This window comes from Pristis pectinata, chromosome 20 (assembly GCF_009764475.1).
Source record: "Pristis pectinata isolate sPriPec2 chromosome 20, sPriPec2.1.pri, whole genome shotgun sequence".
NCBI lineage: Eukaryota > Metazoa > Chordata > Chondrichthyes > Rhinopristiformes > Pristidae > Pristis > Pristis pectinata.
In genome coordinates, this window is record NC_067424.1 from 18,469,488 (window position 1) to 18,492,386 (window position 22,899).

A 22,899-nucleotide genomic window follows, 5' to 3' on the forward strand; every position below is an offset into this window, starting at 1 on the left:
GGGTTAAGGGAGTTCACAAGGTAATGGAAGGTAACCCCATGTCTATAATATCACCAACAAAGAACTCCATGTCTGAAAGAGCAAAGGGACAAAATGATGCAAATGAAAATGTTACCTTGGTTTTCCTCATTTCAGCCACTTCACTCTGCAGTTTCCTCAACTCTCGTTCATAGCGAGTTTGATTTTTGAGTAGACGTGCATGTTCTTTCTGTGCCATCTGCAGTTTCTGGAGCTCTCGATTCATTTCCTTTAGTTTTTTCTCATAGTCTGCTTTAATCTTGCTAGCTCTTTCTTCCGTGTTGCATTCCATAGAACCTGAAACAAAAATCATAAAAACAATTTAACGTTCATCAATTTAAAATGCCACCTAAATATGGAATGTTGGCATGGCACCATGGTGCATTGTCATGGTAAACCAATAATTTAGGTTACGTTGCATTCAGGATTTTTTTCCCAATGTGTATTTGCAATTTCAGTGGTGCCTTGGTAATTGGTTTATTACTGTCACTGGAACCGAGATACAGTGACAGTTGTTTGCATGCCATCCAGACGGATCATTCCATACATAAAAACATCGAGATGGTACAAAAGGATAAAAAAAAGAATGCAGAATATGGTGTTACAGTTACAGAGAAAGTGCAGTGCAGGTAGACAAATAAAGTGCTTCCTGTTGAATAGTACACCTTGTTGAGATGTTACAAGAACAGGGGGATAAAGGAGAAATATTCGATCTCGTCGAGTTTCAGATCACTTTTCTCAGAGCACCCATTTCTATCTCTGCAACGTTGCCTGATTCCTCCCTGTCTCAGCTCATCTGCTGCTTTCATTATTTCGAGACTTGTTAAGTCCAATACACTTCTGCCTGGGCTCACTGATTCAACTCTCTATAAACTTGAAGACAACCAAAAATCTGCAATCTATGTCCTAACTCCCATCAAGTCCTTTCTTGTTAAATCATTACTCAGGATAAGGGTGTTGCTGGCAAAGACCAGCATTTATTGCCCATTGATAATTGTCCAGGAGATGGTGGTAGTAAGCCAATGTTTGAGCCGCTGTAATCCTTCTGGTGAAGGTACACCTAGAACACCGTCAAGTAGGGAGTTCCAGGATTTAGACCCGGCAATGATGGAGCTATGGCAATACATTTCTCAATCAGGATGGTGTGAGACTTGGAGGGTAACCTGCAGGTGGTGACATTATCCCATGCCTGCTGTCCTTGGCCTTTTTAGTAGTAGAAGTCACAGTTCTGGGAGATGAAAATGAAAAAGAGAAACTGCAAATGCTAGAAATCTGAAATAAATTTAGAAAACGCTGGAAACACTCAGGTCAGGCAGCATCTGTGGATGGATAAACAGAGTTGACGTTTAAGGCCTGAGACTCCATCAATTTTCAAAGATTATTAATTCTGTTTCACTTTCCACAGATGTTGGCTGACCTGCTTGGTGTTTCACACATTTCTGATTTTAATAACTGTTTTGGGAGATGCTGTTAGTGTAACCTGAATGAGTTACTGCAGTGCATTTGGTACATGGCCACACAAACAGCAGCCACAGTGAACTGGCGGTGCAGAGAATTAATATTCAGAGTGGTGAATAAGGTGCCATTCAAGCAGGTTGCTTTGTCCTGGATGGTGTTGAGCTCTTTGAGTATTATTGTTGCTCCACTCTTCTGTAAAAATGCAGGGTATTCCATCACACTCCTGATGTGCCTTGTAGATGGTGGAAAGGTGTTTGGGTGTCAGGAGGCGAGTCAGTCTCTTCTGATCACAGTATTTATTTGGCTGGTCCAGCTGATTTTCCAGTTAATGGTGAACTCCAGGATGTTGATGGTGGAAGACTTTGCAATGACATGCCATTCAATTTGAAGGGAAGGTGGTTAGACTCTTTTGCTGGGAGGGGAGAAGGGGTGGGATTATCTGGCACTCTTGTGCAAATGTTACTTGCCACTCATCAGCCCTTGCCTGAATGTTGTCTTGGTCTTGCTGCATGTAGGTATGGACAACCTCATTTGGTGATGGGATAGGAATAGGACAAACATTGTGCAATCATCAGTAAACATCCCCACTCCTCATATGAGGATGGCAGAAAACTTTTGATGATGCAGCTGAAAATAACTGGGCCTCAGATAATAATCATCCCTGCTGACCGTGATGCCTATCTGTGCTAATTCCATTTGCCCACATTAGACCCATATCCCTCTGCTCTGTTCCAATACAATTGTACATAATATTCCATGTGTGGCCTAACAAGTATTTTGTACAGCTGCAACATGACATCCCAAATATTATACTCAGCTTATGAAGGCAAGCATACAAATGCCATCTTCACTACCCTATCCACCTGCCTCCATCTTCAGGGAGCTATGAACTACACCCCAAGGTCCCTTTGTACATCAACACACCCGAGGTCCCTGCCATTGAATGTATATGTCCTGTTGGTATTTGACATCCCAAAATGCATTACTTCACACTTGTTTGGATTAAATTCTATCTGGCACCACTCCACCCAACATTCCAACTAATCTACATCCTTCTGCATTCTTTCACAACTTTCTTCTCTATCTACTACTCCATCAATGTTTGTGTCGTCAGCAAAGTTATTTAAATATATGACAAATAACAATAGTCCCAGCACTGATTCCAGCAATATACCACTGCTTATGACTTCCAGACAGAAGAGCACCCTTCAACCTCTGCCCTTTGCCTCCAATCATGAAGCTAATTTTGAATCCAGTTCACCAACACACCTTGGATCCCATGTGCCCTCACCTTCTGGACCAGCCTTGCTAAAGTCCACGTAAACCACGTGTACCACCATGCCTTCATCAGTTTTCTGAATTACCTCCTCAAAACAAATCAAGAGTTATGAGACAGGATTTCTCCTGCATAAAACCACATTGATGCCTCCTAATTAGTCCCTGCCTTTCCATGTGAACATAAATCCTGCCTCTTAGAATTTTTTCATTTCCCTATTACAGATGCAAGGCTCACCTACTTGTAGTTTCCTGGCTTATCTATTGTGAACAGAAGAGATTATGTTCAATATACTTTCCATTGTACCCTAAATGAAGAGTTGCTTCTAAAAACTGATTTTACATGACATTTGTAGAACATCTTTCCACTCCTGGCTTATTTTTTTTGTGTGGAGGAACAACTCATAACAAATGGCACATGTATTTCTTCAATACCCCAGAATCATGTTATAATTCATCAGTTAACCACATCAGAAGGTCACAGAGTAAGCAGCAGAATTATCCCCAAGTGCTAGCCTTGCAAGTTATGAAGACGAATCCAATGGCAGCAAGCAATTGAGTTGAAAGTAGTGCTAAAAGGGGCCAAGGATTCATCTAACAGCGAGCTCTCAGTTGACAGTCTCCCTTAGCTGCTGCACCTACAGTTGTCCAGCAGATGGCACACCTCAGCTACAGCTTAAAGACAGTATTTTTTAAAACGTTGCTCAGGATCACAGCTTTAGTTTCTGCAATATTATTTGCGAACAATAATTGTTGCTTTAAGGTTGCCATTGGTCTAAGTATCATATTAAATGGCTGACTACTTTCTGGTCTGCAAGAATGTGTACATAAACTTTAAGAGCAGTCCGTGAAGAGCTGAAGTGAACTGTACACATCTTGCTTGATCTCCTTGTGTATCACTTGTTTCAGTCTGTACGCCCTCCAGTGAACTTCATTAGAAGTTAAGGCACCACTGAATATACATATCTTGAAATGGTGAGTTAACCCCTCTGACATCTGGAAACAGGAAGGCATACCCACAGGGAGAAGCCAGGGGACGACAACAGAGGCTCTTTAGAATGTGTTGGTCCTAATAATTATCCTCCATAAAGCAGAGGAACAAAGAAGGCCATTGTTTGTTGTAACACAGATTGCAACCAGAAGTAAAAGAAGTCAGAGAGCTTCTAATAATACTTCAAAACAAATCTTCAATATTGTAATTATATCTCTTATATATATTTAAAAAAACCTTAAGAAACCATCAAAAAGAACTTTAAAACTCTCTCATGAGCCTAGGTACTGAAACTACATACTTTTATTTGAAAAAATCCTGACATTTTACTGCTATTAATCATTGGGATTATGGAGTTTCAGAAGTATCCTTGCCCTCTGTTGCCCCACTTTGAGCAATCCTTGGCAATTTTGCTCCCTTCCCTGCTCACCATTCCTGCCACGCCCAGTGAAACATGGAATTGTATGAAACAACATGGCCCACCAATGTTTATGTTTAAGGATGCAGAACACAAGCTGCTGTTGTTTTCTACCTCCAAGAATGGTAATTGTGCTGAATTATTTCTGAGAGTAGATTGTGGCTTTATGCAATACTGTAAAGGAGATGTTTGTGAAACAGGAGCCAATCTTTATAATTCAGCCAAATTTTACATCATTGAAACTAGAAAAGTAATAATTAATTGTCACCCCTTCTTCCCCTTCACCTAAAGACCAAATATTAATGAGTAAAAAAAAAGGTTAAATGGAAATACATAGAAATACATCCCACTAGCAGGCACGGTAATGTAGCGGTTAGCATAACACTATTACAGCGCCAGCGACCTGGGTTCAATTCCAGCCACAGTCTGTAAGGAGTTTGTACATTCTCCCCGTGTCTGCGTGGGTTTCCTCCGGGTTGCTCCGGTTTCCTCCCACATTCAAAGACGTACGGATTAGGAAGTTGTGGGCATGCTATGTTGGAGCCAGAATCATGGCGACACTTGCCGGCTGCCCCCAGAACACTCCATGCAAAAGATGTATTTCACTGTGTGTTTCGATGTACATGTGACTAATAAAGATATATCTTATCTAACCTTTGAACTAAAAATCAACCAAAACAAAGGTCAGACACATTTTGAAAGGAGAGTTAGAGTTTGCTTATCGCTTGTTCATTAGAATTAGTTTGTTGACTTTAAATTAAGTATGTATGGAAACCACGTTGAACTATTATAAGTAGATGTAGCTATAATTACAACATATTTTGAAAACATGATAATTGGGAGAAGAAATGATACAAAAATTCAGTGCTCTTTCTCACTGTCAACATGGAACAGTTTTAATTGACAATTTGTGAATAAATAACCCATACCAAGATTCTTCAGAACACGGTCTCTCTCTAGCTGTGTGTCCCGGATCTTGTTCTGCAATAGGATAAGTTTCTCCTCATATTGTTGTTTCAGTATTTGTAATCGTCGTTGGCTATTCTCAAGCTCATCAATCAGTTTCTGCTTGATTTCAATTTCACAAGTTATGTCAGCAAGATCAGCCTGATAGTTGACTGAAAATAAGCCAAAGAAACAAGAGAAAAATTATTCAAGAGTTGTACGTAAGTTATCGAAAACCTAAATTTTGAGGCTGTGCGACAGTCTAAAAATACTAAACCTTTCGATTGAATCCAATTAAACAAACAAAAAGGTACATAAAACAGCAATGAATCTGAACTCAAAATATTAAAAATGTTACACTATTAAAATAACGTGATTCATCTGCGTTACCAATTACAACTAAAACAAAGCACAGAGATAGTTTGCATATCAGTAACATAAGCTGCCTTCTGTAGCTGAGATATGTTCAATTTTTAGTATATAATGCACATTAAAATAGTAAAGCAACAGATTTGGAACAGGGTTCATCTCTTTCAGAAAATGGACTAACTTAGCTTAAAAGTAACAAAACTGGATTACTACACAAGCAGGTGGAAAATAAAGCCATAAGAAATGGACAGATTGGGGAATATAAAGTCTAACCAATTTGAGACAGACACTGCAGATTAGCTGATCGGACAGCCAAGAGCCAATCTGGGAATGGAAGTTTGATTTGAGTCACAAAGAAATGAGGAAATTTTTGGATCGCAGTATAATATGACTGCTGTTTTTCAATATCCTCCTCTCTTACAAAAAAAATCTATACAGCATCAGCACTATCTATGGAATTTAAACTTTGCTAACAGATTCTGATTTCTAAGTCCAAATTTCTCTTCTTCTATCCTGCACAGAAGAACTGACAGCCACAGTATCACTGTTATTCGTTTCTAATGCAATGATATCCTTCTGAATGACTGAAAATTTCAAAGCAGTCCGAATTAAAGCTTTACCCAGTCCAGTGCAGTCTACAGCTGTCCCATAGAGACCACTGTTAGGGACGTGGCCAGTCTCACTTCTACAATTGCAGTGAGCTGTGGAAGCCAGTCATAGCCTGAGGCAGCATTCATTGCAACGTGTTGGGAGGTGGGGAGTGGAAACAATGTCAGGGAGGAGAAACATGAACTGGCTGGAATGTTGGTTAAAGGCAGCAAGTAAATACAGGATGGAAGGGGATTTGGAAGGTAATAAACAGAAGCCAGACAGCTATGTGGATAACGTACTTCTTGCCTGAATATGGAGTGATTTGAAGCAGTAGCTACCTTTTCAGTGGGAGGTCCAGCCAATGGCCTTAGATGTAAATCAATCTTACAATAGTACCTGAAACAGGCATGTGGCCTTTGATTTGCACCAAACAATGACCTTTGGCCATTTTCAGGAACGTGACTAGAAGTGCTAATCAATGTGATATGTGCTGTAATTCTGGGTGTGGAAAAAGCACATTTTATTGCTCAACATATTACATCCTGCAGTGCTTACTTTATGCTTGAAGATATATTTCTAAGCCGAGTTACTTTGTTTTCACTCTAAAAATCATCTTTACTAAGCTCAAGCAATCTTTAATCACCTGTTTTCTAATTCTTTGTGTCTTTTGAAATAATTCTCCTCAGACTTTAAATTATTAATAAGTTCTTTGTTTTACCACTGTAATGAGCATATTGGTATTTCTAAATCTTCGCTTCATATAACATGTGCATATATATCATCTTTCACAACATCAGAATATCCCAAAGCACTCTTACATTGCAATACAAGGTCACATTTTCCATGATTAATTATGAAAAATATAATCCTTCAGAATCTTAACATGAATCATTTTGTTGTTTTCTTCTGTTTTTAGCTGTATTTCAGTCAGCCTAATGAACTGAGTGACTTCCACTACAGATTAGAATTATTACCTTTTTCCTCTGATTCAGTATCAGTTTCATCCAGACTTCCATCACTGTCAAATTCTTCTTCATCTCCACCTTCTTCTTCTTCACAGCAGCTTTCTTCCTGAAATTACAAAAGAATGAGATGTAGACGTAATAGGTTCCTTTTGTCTGTTTGGTTGATTCCTCATATACTCTCTTAACATTTACTCCCTCTTGTACTGGTGAACTGCGGCAAGGAGGGGTACCATCAACATAGTGCATTGTACTTATCTGCCAAGGCTAATCCAACAGCACCTTCCAAACCTGTGACCTCCGTCACTAGCAAGGACAAGGGCAACAGGCAAGAGAACACCACTATACACAAGTTCTCCTCCAAGTGACACATTATCCTGATATAGAACTATATTGTAATTGCTGGGTCTAATCCTGGAACAGCCTGTACATTTCACTGTAGATGTACCAGCATGAGGAAGAGTGGAGAAACTCTAAGGGCAGTCAGAGATGGGGAATAAATGCTGGTCTTGCCAGTGATATCTATATACTTAAAAATTATAAATTAAGAAAGATAGCAAGGCAGGTAACAGTTAATGGGACAAACAATAATTTTCATGTATATATCATTTCTTATGTGAAATAAGACATGAACATCTGATCATGAGGTGTGCAAAGAGCAGAAGATATAATCAACCGGAACATTCTATAGAATGCATTGGATTTGGATTTCAAGGTATGCACTCAAAGTTATTTTGGAAATTCACATTCCACTTAAGCTACACTCAATTATTTAAATCCCGAGCTGATCAATTTAGCTGCAGGAGTAGAGGCTAAGCAATAAAAAAAAGCCTACAAATCACAGTGGTCAGCAGAACAATATCAGCTGCAAGGTAAGAAAATATGCTTGAATTGTTGCTAGCTGATCAAGGACAGGAACTCAATGCTTTTATCAACTTGCTCTTTTTGTGGCCTAATGTTATGCACATCAGCAGAAGAGGCTGCACTGAAACTGCCTGGGGGCAAAGCAGATTCAGCCAGGCACAATGGGTTAATTTCAGTGTTCGAGCAAAAGTCTGTTTAAAATGGATTTGAACTTAGTTGAAAGGCAAGGTACTGGCTCCTGCAATTACTGCTAGTGTAAGTGGGTAGAAAGAGAGTTGGGGGGGGGGGGGGGGGGGGGGGGGGGGGGGGGGGGGGGGGGGGGGGGGGGGGGAAGGAATAGGCTATAGGGAAAAAAGCAGGGGAATGGGACTGATGGAAATCTTCTGACACTCAACGGACCAAATGTCCTCCTCCATCATAATATATGAATATACGTGAAAGTTATGTAAGTTTATGTGCTAAATAATACTCAGTGTTGTGCGTCAGTTCATTTACTTTCACGAATCTCTGGTTAATTTTGAAAAGTGCAAAATGCATTGCTCTCAGATCCAGCTTCTGCAGAATTTGAAGGAAGAATGTTAAAAAAAAATGTTAAATAGAAAAGTGATTGGAATCTAAGGTGCAAGCAGGAGGCTGTTCAGCTACTGACGCAGCTCACCGTTTCTAAAAGCTACGAAAACTGAGAAGGTACGGCATGAAACAGTTGGAAGGAACTTGACCCACATAATACCCCCCTTTGCCTCCATAACCACATACTTGGAAACTGGCTTGAAGTTTTGCCCCATCCTGGCTTCTGCTGACCTGCAAAGTCAGTTATTTTAGTTCTCAACACGTAGGTTTCACAATGTCTGTGCAAGTTGCTTGAAATCTTGGTAGTTACAGCCTTTCAGGTAACGCTGTTTGTTAATTATCCTCAGCTAACTATTCAGATCACAACATACTGTGATTGATCTATTTATGAGAAAAAAGTGAAAAGTCAGTCTTCAGCTCATATTTGTGCCAAATGATCTGCTGCCGAAGTCTCCACATTTACAGTATTTCTGCAGAAGGAATAAGCCTCTCTTCTCTGCAGAAGAAAGTTTGAGGCACTGGGCAATGGTATGGTTCATCTACTTGGAATCCTATTACTGGTCCTTTAATTCTTCTTGAAAAGGATGTGAAAGGGGGATTCCCCTTGGACAACCGATTGCTGGTACCATTAATAGAAGTGCAAAAAAATGAATGGTTCACTCAAATACAGAGATACAAGATTCTTAAATACATTTTTCATATTTTCTGCCTTTACATACTTCCTCTACTTCATTATCATCTGTCTCTTCCCAGTTCTCTGTCTGTAGATTCCTTCTTCTTTTCTCCTTCTCTGGACTTTTAAGGAAAGAGAAATAAGTAAATACATACCCAGAAAATATGAAAATTATGCTGGTAACTATCCAATTTATGGTCCATGATTTTTCTTTTAAGTTCAGTGATTTTCTTTTTGTAAAGATGAGATATTGAAATGCTTCTACAATATATTAACAACACAATATTTTTGTTTACAAGGATCAATAATCAGAGATGCATCCCCTTTGGTGGACATTAAAATTTAAAGTAATAGCTTTTTGGTCATTTAGCTATGTTAACCTATCATGTTGGTAAGTATCTCATTTTGTCAAATGTATGGCAGTAAAGTTTCCCCCTCCCACCCCATCCCACTAAAGTCTCTTGGCAATAAAAATCTTTATGCCATGAAGAAAAATAAACTACAGTGCTTTTCCTGAACAATAGACCCAAGTAACTCACAGTCAATGAAATAAAGTCACAGTTGTAATGTGAGGAAAGATTGCAGAAAATTCAACCTGGCAAGTTTTCAAACTCAATAAAGAAATAATCTCTGTTGATGCAGTTGGTTACAAGATACATTTAAGGACAACCCTTGCCCTCCTCTACCTTAAATTGCAACTTTAGTTCTTTCACATCCTGAGAAGGAAAAATTTGGCCGTATTTTAATGTGATTCAAATGATTCCACCCCCGACAGTGGAGTACTGAAAAAACAAAATCAATTACATTTTAGGTCTCTCAAGTGGGGCTGGAATCCAAAACATTCTGAATCAGAATGTCAGCCAAATCCATGAAAGGAAGCCAACACAACCACATCAGAGCTCTGATGTATGGTAGACAAGGGACTAGTTGGATACTTCGATTAGGATCCTCTTAAGAAGCATTCAGGGACTTCTGACTGAAAACTACAGAAAAAGCATACTTTAACCTTTCAGATCAAATTCAAAGAAGCCTATTATTAAATGCACATATTATTCAATAATTTAAGCACGCAATTACCTATTTCTTCTTTGTATCCTTTCCTTCTTCCTAAGCAGCTCCAAATCTTTTTTTGCCAGTTCAACAACTTCAGAAGTATCAGATTCCAGGGAGATGGCTAGACTTGATGAACAAGGCATGGGAGACAATCCCGCTGAGTACGGAGACTTGGATGTCAGTCGAGAAATATTGCGTCGGAGGGATTCATTCATGGCTTCACTCTCCAACAGTTTAGTCCTGCAACAAAGTGACCTTTATATCACAGAGGTCTTTGAGAAATGAAGAGCTGAAATAAAGTTCCAAAAAGAGTAACAAAAGTTTATAGGAAGGAAAATTATCTGCATTATCATTTGGATTAAAGTTTCCAAAGACTGGATCAGGAAATGTCTGTGTATGGACATACAAACATAAGAAATAGAAACAGGAATAAGCCATTCAGCCTCTCATACTTGCTGCTCCATTAAGATGATGGTTTATCTGAATTTTCCGACACAAACCCCACATCCTTGAAGAAACAAAGGACTGCAGATGCTGGAAGCTAGATGAAAAACACTATGATGCTGGAGGAACTCAGCAGGCCAGGCAGCATCCGTGGAGAAAAGCAGGAGGTCAACGTTTTGGGTCAGGACAGATTTCCTCATCTCAGTGCCAGTTTCCTACACCAACCACACATCTCTGGATTCCTTTAATAAATCAAAAACCTACCGATATGTGTGTTGAATACACTTGATGATTGAGCCTCCACATTCACTCGAGTGATGAATTCCAAGGATTCACCACCCGTAAAGTGAAGACATTTCTTTTCATCTCTGTCCTGGATGGCCAACCCCATATTTTGAGACCATGACCCTGGATATGCACATGGCAGCCAAAGGAAACATCAGTTCTGCATCTATCAAGCCATCTGAGAAATTTGTGCATTTGAATGAGATCACATCTAATTCTTCTAAACTCAAATCAAAACAACTACCTCATCATGGGTCAATCTGGTGAAACTTCATTATACTTACTGCACAAAATAAAGCCTGCAAAATCCTTTATCCCACACACCATTTTACAAAATGAAACCCCAGAGAGACTTAATTCATGGATGCAACATGTTTTACACACAAAATTGATCCACCCATAGAAGAATGTTAAGTATGGGAACGATTAAAGCATTCCATTCAGCTTTATCAAAATAAGTATTGAGAAACTTGCAAAGTACTGCGTCTTCATTTCATGTTAATAATTAGCAAAATGTAAGGATCTGTAAATGAAGTAGCAATTTTATTAAACTTTGTGAACCCCAGCTAGTTACATGGCACTGGCACTTTTGTTCTGTGGCACAGATCAAGAAAGACTAATACAAAATAGCCCTGATTTACAATCAAGGATATTTGTAAGGAGACATGAATACCTAGAGATTGGATGTCAACAATTTTTTTTGTATGCTAAGCAGTTGTTGCGTTTGAGCACCACAAAAAGTTGGGAAGTTGCCAAAAAGAGGCATGAAATAGCACTTGGATGGTTTACATCCAGAAACATATGCTAAAACAGGATCTTCGCATCCCTGACAGTAACCCATTCAATTAAATGCAGCTTTTGATAATTTTGAGAAAGCAGTCCTTATAAAAAGGAAAGTCATATGGAAGTGTGCATTGTGCCTGCCACAGAGAAAAGATATAGCAAAGGAGAGGAAGGGAGCCTATGAGAGAGATCACAGAGAGATAAATGCCAGGAGTGAGGTTACAAGGCCCAACATAAGAAAAAGAACAGCAGAAGATGGCTACACTAATCCCCCACAGATGTGAGAATCCTCACTCAATCAAGCAATTTGCAAATAAATTTCACATCCTCAAAATAGGTCAAGGTGAATTGCAAACCACTGAAAATAGCAGTGGTAATTGGATCGGGGATTCTTTTATTGATATCTTTTAATCAGTGCAGGTGGACGTTCCAAGGAGCATGTGAGGGATTATTAATTGCTATCTGGGCTCCCTGCCTGATTATTGGTATCGTATGTTTTTGATAAATATCAAAGAGTGCAATGGATCACTTGCTTCAGAAGATCCTTAAGTGAGGATCTTCAGGAGACCTCTGCATTTTCCACTACAGTTCTCTTCATTGAGTGGTTCCTTTTGCATCTGCATTTAGCTGCTATGGTTGAAGAGTGTATTGGTATGAACAGAGAAGTGAGGTACTTCTCTTGGGACCATAAAGGTGCTGAAAACGTCCAGCTCTGGCAGTGCTCACTCTCCATAATGGAGTTTTTTTGTGCTACCTGGAAATAAGGCATTCACCGTAAGGAGATTCTTTGGGTGATCTACAATAACTTGCATATTGGAGAACGCATGAACAAAAATCTGGATTGTTAATGGAAACTCTTATGGGCACAATGAGCATTTAATGACTGTCTACACTCATGAGAAGCCAGCAACACTGGTAAATCTCATAACCCAAGATGCCATTCTCTCCTCATTTAAGTCAAGTCAATGAGTGATGAATTGTTTGTGAATACACTGCCTCAGTGGTTTCTCTAATACTACAGTGAGCATCAAACTGGGAGAAATTGTGCAGATGTGCTGCAGCTACTTGAATGATCTGGCGGTAAAGAAACTGAGAGTCCATGTGACCTTGACCTCCACAAAAGGCAGCAGTCCAGATTTGAAGACACAAGAGAGACTGCAGATGCTGGAGATCTGGAGCAACACACACAAAATGCGTCAGGCAGCATCTATGGCGGAAAATGAACAGTTGACATTTTGGGTCGAGACCCTTCATCAGAAAGAAAGAGGGCAGAAGCCAGAATAATTAAGTGTTCTTTTAAATAAAGATGAATGCAAGAAAGTAGTGTGGTGTACTTCTAGCTGTATTGTGAATGTTCAATAATAGTTGTAAATGGCATCCAGAAGCCCCAATTTCTGTCAGTAAGGGTGGAAATATGCATTGTATGGAATAGTGATACCATTGAGTACATGCCTGATGGTAGAAAATTGTCAAACAAGCAAATATAATGAGTGCAAGCAATCACAGTGGATGTAATTTAATCTGGAAATGATTGCTAGCACTATCTACTCTGAATTAACTAGATCTACGTATGTGCAATATGTACTTCAAAAAAATTAGTAAATGATCCAATTTTGTGGCTTGAATTTCATTCTGATAATCCAATTTGCTTTTTATAATAAAGGCTTTGAAAATGAAGAAAAGGATTTTCCATCCAACTTCATGAATCAGGTTCACTAGCCACATTTTGATTTTGTTGGAATCCTAATGACTGTCAAGACTCAGAACCATCAGTCTTAATTTCACTAGATGTCAAGTAGTAAATTGGCAAACTGTGACAGATGCTAGAGATCAGGAGGTGTCTTTCCCTTTGTTTTTTTTCTTTGAGGTGTCCAGGCATTGGAATCCACAATACTGTGTACAAAGTGCATTGCTTGAAGTTAAGGGACCAACCTGAGATCCTGTATTTCCCGGATATAATTTTGAATTAGTGCACCTATTTCTTCATTGCCATCTCCTGCAGAACAAATAAAAAAATATCAGTATCAAATTTAGAGAAGCAAATTAATTAAAAATAGGTATGTAGAGGTGTTTTTGTTTAAAAAATAACATAACTAAATGGTTGGTCGTGAACATTAATTGAAAGATATGATTAACATAAAACTTGATTTCAGTTCCTTAAACCAGCATGCCACAATGCACTACATGTATTTAATGGCAATGCAAAACACGGTGGATGTTAATAATTTTAATAAACACAGAAATTGCTGGAAATACTCAGAAGGTCAGCTAGTTTCTTTGAATAAGAGAAACAGAGTCAACATTTCACATCGATGATATTTCGTTTCTGCTCATTGATCAGAATGCTATTCAGTCAAAGATCATTGACGTAAAATGTTAAGTCTGTTTTCCTCTCCGCAGATGCAGCCTGACCTATTCAGTATTCCAGCATTTTTTGCTTACATTAAAGTATGTGATGAAGTCAAAGTAAATGCATTTATATACATAGTAAAAGCAACAGAAACATCCAGTAATTACAACTTTGAGGAAATGCTGCTGACTGTGGTCACTAGAATCAAATAGAATCAGTCATTTCTCCCTGTCGATTAGTAATTTAGTTTAACCATTCAATATAGTCAGGTAAAAGCCAATAACATAATTAGCTTAGAGCTTCATTCAGAGATTACATGAAAGTAAATGAATAGAAGATTCAGACAGGTAGTCAAAAAATATAAATGATTTATACATAATAATCAATTCACAGTGATGTTGACTACTGATCTAAAGCATCACCTACAAAATACAATTCATTTAGAAAATTACAGCGATAAAACGTATTTACTGAAATCATTCACTTTGAAATAGCTATGAGTCACAGACCACCTCTTAATAAAACACAACTTTTTAAGAATTCTTACCTGAAAATTTCTCTCACATCACCTTTGGTAAGTTCTTGTTCTGATACAAACATCCGAATCATCATGAAACTGATAAATCAATGACCATTTTAGAGGTCTTAAAAATAGGTCTTAAAAACAAAGGAGATCTTAAAACTAGGAAGTAACTAAGCAAATAAATCAGAATCAGGTTTATTGTCACTGACATATGTCGTGAAATTTGTTGTTTTGTGGCAACAGTACGGTGTAAGACAAAGACATAAAAATTACTAGAAGTTGCAAAAATAAATATAGTGCAAAAAAGGACTAACGAGGTCAGTGTTCATGGACCATTCAGAAATCTGATGGTGGAGGGAAAGAAGCTGTTCCTAAGTCATTGAGAGTGGGTCTTCAGGCTCCTGTACTTCCTCCCTTATGGTAGTAATGTGAAGAGGGCATGTTCCAGGTGGTGAGGGTCTTTGATGATGGATGCCGCCTTCCTGAGGCACCGCTTATTGAAGACGTCCTCGGTGGTGGGGAGGATTGTGCCTGTGATGGAGCTGACTGAGTCTACAACCCTCTGCAGTCTCTTTTGATCTTGCACATTAGAGCCTCCATACCAGGCGGTGATGTAACCAGCTAGAATGCTCTCCACCATACATCTGTAGAAATTTGCAAGAGCCTTTGGTGACATACCAAATCTCCTCAAACTGTGTTGGGCCCAGGATAGATCCTCCGAGATGTTGACAGCCAGGAATTTGAAGCTGCTCACCCTTTCCACCGCTGACCCCTCAATGAGGACTGGTGTGTGTTCTCCCGACTTCCCATTCCTGAAGCCCACAATCAATTCCTTGGTCTTGCTGACGTTGAGTGAGAGGTTGTTTTTGTGACACCACTCAACCAGCCGATCTATCTCACTCCTGTACGCCTCTTCATCGCCATCTGAGATTCTACCAACAACAGTGGTGTCATCGGCGAATTTATAGATGGTGTTTGAGCTGTGCCTAGCCATGCAGTCATGAGTGTAGAGAGTAGTGCAGTGGGCTAAGCACGCATCTTTGAGGTGCGCCTGCGTTGATTGTTAGTGAGGAGGAGATGTTACTATCAATCCGCACTGACTGTGGTCTCCCGATAAGGATCCAGTTGCAGAGGGAGGTACAGAGGCCCAGATTTTGAAGCTTGTTGATTAGTACTGAGGGGATGATGGTGTTGAATGCTGAGCTGTAATTGATAAACAGCAGCCTGACGTATGTTTTGCTGTTGTCTACATGCTCCAAAGCCAAGTGGAGAGCCAGTGAGATTGTGTCCACTGTGGACCTGTTGTGGCAGTAAGCAAATTGCAGCGGGTCTAGGTCCTTGCTTAGGCAGGAGTTAATTCTAGCCATGACCAACCTCTCAAAGCACTTCATCACAGTAGATGTGAGTGCTACCGGGCAATACTTATTGAGGCATCTCACCTTGCTCTTCTTGGGCACTGGTATGATTGATGCCCTTTTGAAGCAGGTGGGAACCTCAGACCACAGCAGTGAGAGGTTGTCCTTCAGCACTCCAGCCAGTTGGTTGGCACAGATTTTCAGTACCCTGCCAGATACACCATTGGGGCCTGATGCCTTGCAAGGGTTCACCCTCTTGAAGGATGTTCTGACAAAAGCCACCAAGACAGAGATCACAGGATCGTCAGATGCTGTGGGGATTCGCACAGGTGTAGTGTTACTCTCCCTTTCAAAGCGTGCATAAAAGTTCTTCAGGGAGTGAGGCATCACTGCTATTTATGCTGTTAGGTTTTGCCTGATAGGAAGTAATGGCATGCAAACCCTGCCACAGCTGTCCTGCATCTGACTGTGTCTCTAACTTCACACGGAATTGCCTTTTCACTCTCACTATGGCCTTCCGTAGGTCATACCTGGACTTCTTGTAGGGTTCTGGATTGCCAGTCTTGAACACCACAGATCCAGCCCTCAGCAGACTGCGAATCTCCTGGTTCATCCAGGGCTTCTAGTTTGGGAGGACTTTGTATGTTCTCGACGGCACACACTCATCCACACAGGTCTTGATGAAGTCGGTGACGGCCTTGGCATATTCATTCAGATCCGAAGATCCACCAGGGGTGGAATGTACACCACTACAAGGATGACGGCAGAGAACTCCCTCAGCAGATAAAACGGATGACACTTGACTGCCAGATGTTCCAGGTCAGGAGAGTGGGACTGTGACAGAACTGCCACGTCTGTGCACCTCAAAGAGTTAATCATGAAGCAAACGCCGCTGCCTCTGCCTTTACCTGATGCCGCCGTCTGGTCCATGCGGTGGATGGTGAAGCCCTCGGACTGGAGTAATGTGTCCAGAATGCTGGGAGTGAGCCATGTCTCTGGGAAGCAGAGCACACAACAGTCCCTGATGTCCCTCTGGTACAGCAGTCTTGCTCTGAGGTCTTCAATTTGATTTTCCAGAGACTGTACATTAGCCAGGAGGATAATGGGGGGCGGGGGGGAGGTGGTGGGTGGTGGCGCCTTAGGACCCTGCGTTTCAGTTTTACCTGCAGCCCTGTCCTGCAGCCACGTTTTCTGAAACAAAATGTATTTTCTACAGAATACAAAATTCTAAATACAGCAGCATCAAATCTAATGATCCACAATTGAGTACATCAGACTGCTTCACAAGACATTGCTGAGAATTTCCCATTAAAAGTAAAATGGCACTTCTTTGATCAATATGATGATTAATAATTTTACCTGCACTGGCTATTATCTGAGTGGCTTCATTACTCAAGAGCTGTGTCACTCTGTTATTTAGTGCATCAATTGTTTCTTGCATGGCTTTTAATCTCATTCTCAATGTATCGTTTTCTTTCTGTAGCATTGCATTTTCATGGCATAAGTCATTGTAACCTTCAGAACCATCAGCATCAATGACTCGTTTACCCTTAAAAACACAACCAGAAACAGTGTCTTCATTAATCCAATGAGTGGTAAAGAAGGTTAGAGTAATTGGATCACACACATGGTCACAACATATGAAAATTTAAAACACAGTCAGTATTTTATCATGCTGATGAAGATGTCTCTATAAGTTCAAAATCTTTCTTCTCTCTTTGGATCTGAAGTATAAACATTCATGTTAATATACATGGGTTTTGTTTATTTTTGAGCTTTCTTTGCAAATAATGTTATGGTGAACCACAGCTAATTTTGCAAAGTGCTGTATTTTTGCAAAGGAAGAGTGCACCAATATCACATGTATATATAATCCCACCAATTAGACGGTTCTCTTTTCTTAGTGTATGGAAAATAAGTAATATTTATCCAATGTTATTTGAAATTTATGAATAAAATGTTATTACATGTAAATGAATATCCAAAGTATAACTCACATTTGCGACTGGCAGAACTTTGAGTAGAAATCAATCCCCATTTTATATTGAATTCATCAAGGGAAAAGCTTACACCCACTGAAGCTTATGCCCACAGAAGAATTCAAATTTAACTCTCTAGTGATGAAAGACACCTGGATCAATGCTCATCCATGATTCACTATCAATATTCTTACCGTCTTGTACTCCATCAGCTCCATCTGAAGTCGAACAATCTCAGCTCGCAAAGCACTGATTTGCTGACTGGTTTTGTCTTGGTTAACCACAACTTTGTTCTTTATATTTCGGGCTCGATTTGCGTATTTGAGGGTATTGAGAGTTTCCATGAAGTCACGATCAGATGGCTTATGCAAGCAATCATGATGGTTCGACTGTAAGGAAGTGAGTGATTTCATTCTTTTAACACAGCTGGGAAAATGATGCAATTATGCTGCAGGCTCTATATGTTAATGAATGAAAAGTCTCTCATTACTTCTACTGTTGCACATCTTAAAAACATTACTGCAGGCTTGAAAATTCTAAAATTATCAGTTGAAGGAAGAGTGCACCAATATCACATGTATATATAATCCCACCAATTAGACAAGCCACTTTACAAAGAAGATGTACTCAGAGATGAGCATTTTAGAATATTGGGCTGCATTCAATATTTATTTGAGAAATAAAAAATCAATGTCCCTCTGTTAAGAAAGAAAATCTACTTCTCTAAAGTAACATTTTTCACTTGTGCTTCCCCTACCAACTTCCTGTGCCTTTTACTTTGAACTTCTCTAATGTTTATACCTTCACAAAAGAGGCCCTTGACATCCATAAAGTCAGTGCAGTTGACTACATTAATATTCCAACCCTAATCTAACCTGCCTTTCAAGCAACATCTCCTCTCACCTCAGTAAATTCTCCCAGCTACATCGTCCACTGAATTGTGCTATTCAAATTGCTGACGTGAAGATGTTGGATTGATTTTCAAATTCAAACTCAGGTTTGGAGCCACTTCTTCACTCTTATCAATCGATCAATTGCGCATTTTCCATCCATCCTCCCTTTCACTGGAAAACTCTTTTCAGCATTGAATTAGTTGAGTCTACATTTAAAAGTCCACTAGGCTGCTCTCCTCTTAAACGTTTTGCTTTCTCCCTCATTCATGATCAAACATACTTAACTCCTTGATTTCATCATTTTGTAGAAATTTATGACACAGTAGGCTGCGCATTTATCCCAAGCTGTCATTACTGCAGGAATATAGAACTTTCTGACCACATCCCACTTCCCAGTTATTTACCCATAACCTTGTAGATTATAACCTTGCAAATGCTGGTCAAGTACTTGTTAAATGTGATATGTTTTTCTGCCTCTGCCAGGCAAAGATTTTCAGGGAGCAAATTTCAAATCCTCCAACACCCACTGAATCAAAAAAATCTCCTCAGATTTGCTCAAATTATAGTTTCAATTGTATTAAATCAATCCCACCTAGTAATAACTGTTCCAAGGAAAATAGATCTATTCTAACCAATCTATCTGGAACTCTCATTGAATCTTTCCTCAGCCTCTTTGATACCAAAGTAAACAACCCCAGCATATCCAATCTTCTGTAAAAATTAAAATTCTCCAGCTTGTGTAACATCCTTTCAAACATTCTCTGCAGCCTCTTTTGTTATCACTCTTTCCTGTCAGGTGGTGATCACGTTTTCTTTGTAGACAAGTTTGTTGGAAAATGAGAGAATCTTTGGTTGTTCTCTATAAATTTCCTTTTGAAATATGTGGCTGACATATAATATTTAGATGGTAGCAGTTTTTCCTTCTCTTTTATATTGCATGGAAGAGTATTGTATAGTACAATTCTTCATTGGCTGAATTATATTGACCGTAACTAAAGTTATCTTCTTATGCATCTCATGAATAAATACTAAACAAATCTTTACTGCCTTTATTGTATAGATCTCTTGCATTTTGGTACCTGTTTCCTCCCAGTGAATCTTGAAGAAGCCTTGTCAGTTTGGAGTCTCTGTATGGCACATGATGGCTCTTCTTGCTTTGGTCTCCCAATGCACTGATAACATTTCCCAGTGACAGCTTCAGTCAAGGATCAAAGTGAGAAACAAGAGGCAGATTAATTTTGAAAGGCAATTGAGTGTTTTTTTTTACTTGAGGGGTTAATTTAATCTTATAATTTTAATCAACTCCACACACCACTAAGGTGATCTCCCTTAAACATACTGTACTGAACTCTGTCGTTCTGAACCCATCCACAGTAAAATCCAATCCTTCCATTACTGAAGTTTTGTGCTTTTATAGACAGATGACAACATATTTTAGGTGGAGAAATATCAAAATATAAAGTATAGTACTTTGAATGTATGAATATCTTAAATGTATTCAAAGAAGGAAGTACCCCTGGGTGATACAATAAACATCTGCTAAATGATGTGTTTGATAAGTTGGAAATTTCAGTTTACAAAGTGACAACAAAAGTGGGAAACAAGATGAAATGAGAGATTTGATGAGTGTGATGTGCAATTTGTTTTCTATGAGAACGCTGAACTGATAATGGACAATGAAATAGTGAACTTAACCAAAACAGAATACTTCTCAGTCATGCATGTGTTATAGGAACATGTGTTGCATCAGGAACATTGTATTTCTGCAGCTGTGAACTCATTGCAACATACTTATTTAATAGAACATTTCACTCTCCTTGTATCCTCACTTTCACCTTCATCACCATCTTTCAATAACTCTAATACTGAACTATTAGACAGACCCTCATCAATATACATGAGGAGACAGTTCGTAGCACAGGATAATCTCCACTATTCTTTTTATCTTTTCCTTCTAGAATGATGAAGGAATATGTTATACCAAACATTCCATTCTTAAGTTTATATACCACATAAGCGACATATTAACACAGTTGATTCCACTGAGTACACAACTACCAAAGCAACCAACATTCTCCATCAGTGGATAGATTGTACAGTTAAAAAATCCAACTTGCATTCTTGTTCATCAACTTTCAGATCCAAAAATGTTTAACAACTAATAAATTACCTTTTGAAAGGTTGCTTTTTGGCACAATAATCAGTATTGAGTATCATTTGAAAATATTCATTTTCTTAGATATCATATGAAAGTTAAACATAACTTTCCACTGATTTAAACTCTCCTCCTGTAAGTAAGTTCAAATGGAAGGGAATTTCATTGTTCTTTACAGCATACAAGTGATTTGCTGATCTTCAGCAATGAATACATCACAGCAACTGCAAAGGGCAAGATTTAAATTTTAAAACTTTAAAAAAGGTCTAGTGAACAATAGATGGGAATAATAACATTTGAAAATTTGGAATCACATTCTTAGACAAATTACTTCGTTTGAGAACACAGGGAATCATTGGATATTAAAATAAATGGAAAAAAATGACTTACAGCTTTTCCAGAAATAATCAATAAGCTCCTGAATTCTATATCTTATTGCTGACTTATTAAATGTTATTTCAGATAATCAATTGGGTCATAATTCATAATTTTAGGACAGATCATTTTTAATGACACATGAAAGCAATTCTTTAAATAATTAATTATTTTTTTAAATTCAAATCTCTTTGAAAATGTGATAGATTGCTAACACCTGCACTTAACACATAACATACTGCTCAAAATTAATTGAAAATACAGGGGTTAAAACAAAAGTAGCGTTGAAGCTTTTTTGTCAGTAGACAGGCATTTACCATAAAATAAACAATGGATTGTTACTAAGGCTCTGTGGAGATTAGCAATTTTCCTATTTTCTTCCCACACTGACTCACTTCTATTGGTTAACACAATGTAGACAGCTGAATCTCGATACACCCAAGAGCCCGTGTCAGCTATACTTGAATTCACATTTGTGTATGCAACAATGAAGAGCAATTTTGTTATTTGTAAATGTTACCAACTACCTCGATGGTTGTATCTCAGTATTTTGATACCACAAAAGAAATAGGTGAAAATCAATTCAGCCAAATAGAAACACCTCATAGTATATATTTTATGTTGATTATGGTCCGCATTAAACCAATGGGTCATAACCCTCGAATACACACCAAAGATTATTTTGCTTTGTTATAAAACACCACAACTTAACATGGCATGGTTGGAATAATTTGTTTAACAAATTGAGTTTCCTTTATCAATTGTTTAAAAGGACCAGTATAATAAAATTAGAAGTATGGAAAAACATTTGGAACTCAAAATAATCATTTTCTTTCCTTCATTAACCTCTATATTAACTCCTCAAACAAAGGTAGGAGAAAGCAAGTTTAAAAGTTGTGACCCCAAATGACACCAACACAACCCCCCCCCCCTCAAACCGATGACCACCGTGATGATATAAAAACAGCCAAAAACTGCTCTTGATAATGTGTGATTACTTGTGTGAGGTGGGGGGGGGGGGGGGGGGGTCAATTAAAATTTTTGTTTCCTATCACTGCTTTTTCTTTCCCTCTTAAACAATATCATTTAAACCTCTTTAGGAAGAGAAAGTAAGGATGATTATGTACTCCAAACAGCTTCAGTCATGCTGCATAAATGACGCAAAGTATAATTTTGCCTTGCTATCTAATCATGTAGTGGATTGTGTAGTATCTTTTTCAACAAACTGCCTACTCTCCACAGGTGAAAAGCCCTGTACTAGGCAGTATAATTGGTCATTAACAACATAAAAACACAAATTCACAAATACTCTTGTCTCTGTTTTCCATGTAAAAACACATAAATTAATTGAAAATGAGCATTTAAAAATAGTTCAGTGACTTCTATGGAAGTGTTGAAGATCTATTGCTGGGTTTTTTTGGAACTGAGTAATCTTTTTACTTCAATAAACATGACTTCTCAAATCCAATAATTTTAGAAATGTATTTGTGTAACCCAAGTTCCTCTGACACCTGCACAGCTAATGCCAGCTCCTTCAATCTGCTGTAAGTTGCCTGGGCTGCTACTACTC

At 38.7% G+C, this 22,899-nt stretch overlaps 1 protein-coding gene across 1 annotated transcript in view; it reads right to left on the reverse strand.

Moving 5' to 3' along the window:
* Positions 1 to 22,899, reverse strand: part of kif21b (kinesin family member 21B) — a 141,262-nt gene that overhangs the window by 52,529 nt on the left and 65,834 nt on the right. The window contains 10 exon segments of the mRNA XM_052034870.1: positions 116 to 315; positions 5,090 to 5,278; positions 7,040 to 7,136; positions 9,181 to 9,256; positions 10,212 to 10,427; positions 13,632 to 13,695; positions 17,287 to 17,476; positions 18,101 to 18,270; positions 18,273 to 18,295; positions 19,879 to 19,994. Coding sequence (XP_051890830.1) covers positions 116 to 315; positions 5,090 to 5,278; positions 7,040 to 7,136; positions 9,181 to 9,256; positions 10,212 to 10,427; positions 13,632 to 13,695; positions 17,287 to 17,476; positions 18,101 to 18,270; positions 18,273 to 18,295; positions 19,879 to 19,994 — 1,341 coding nt within the window.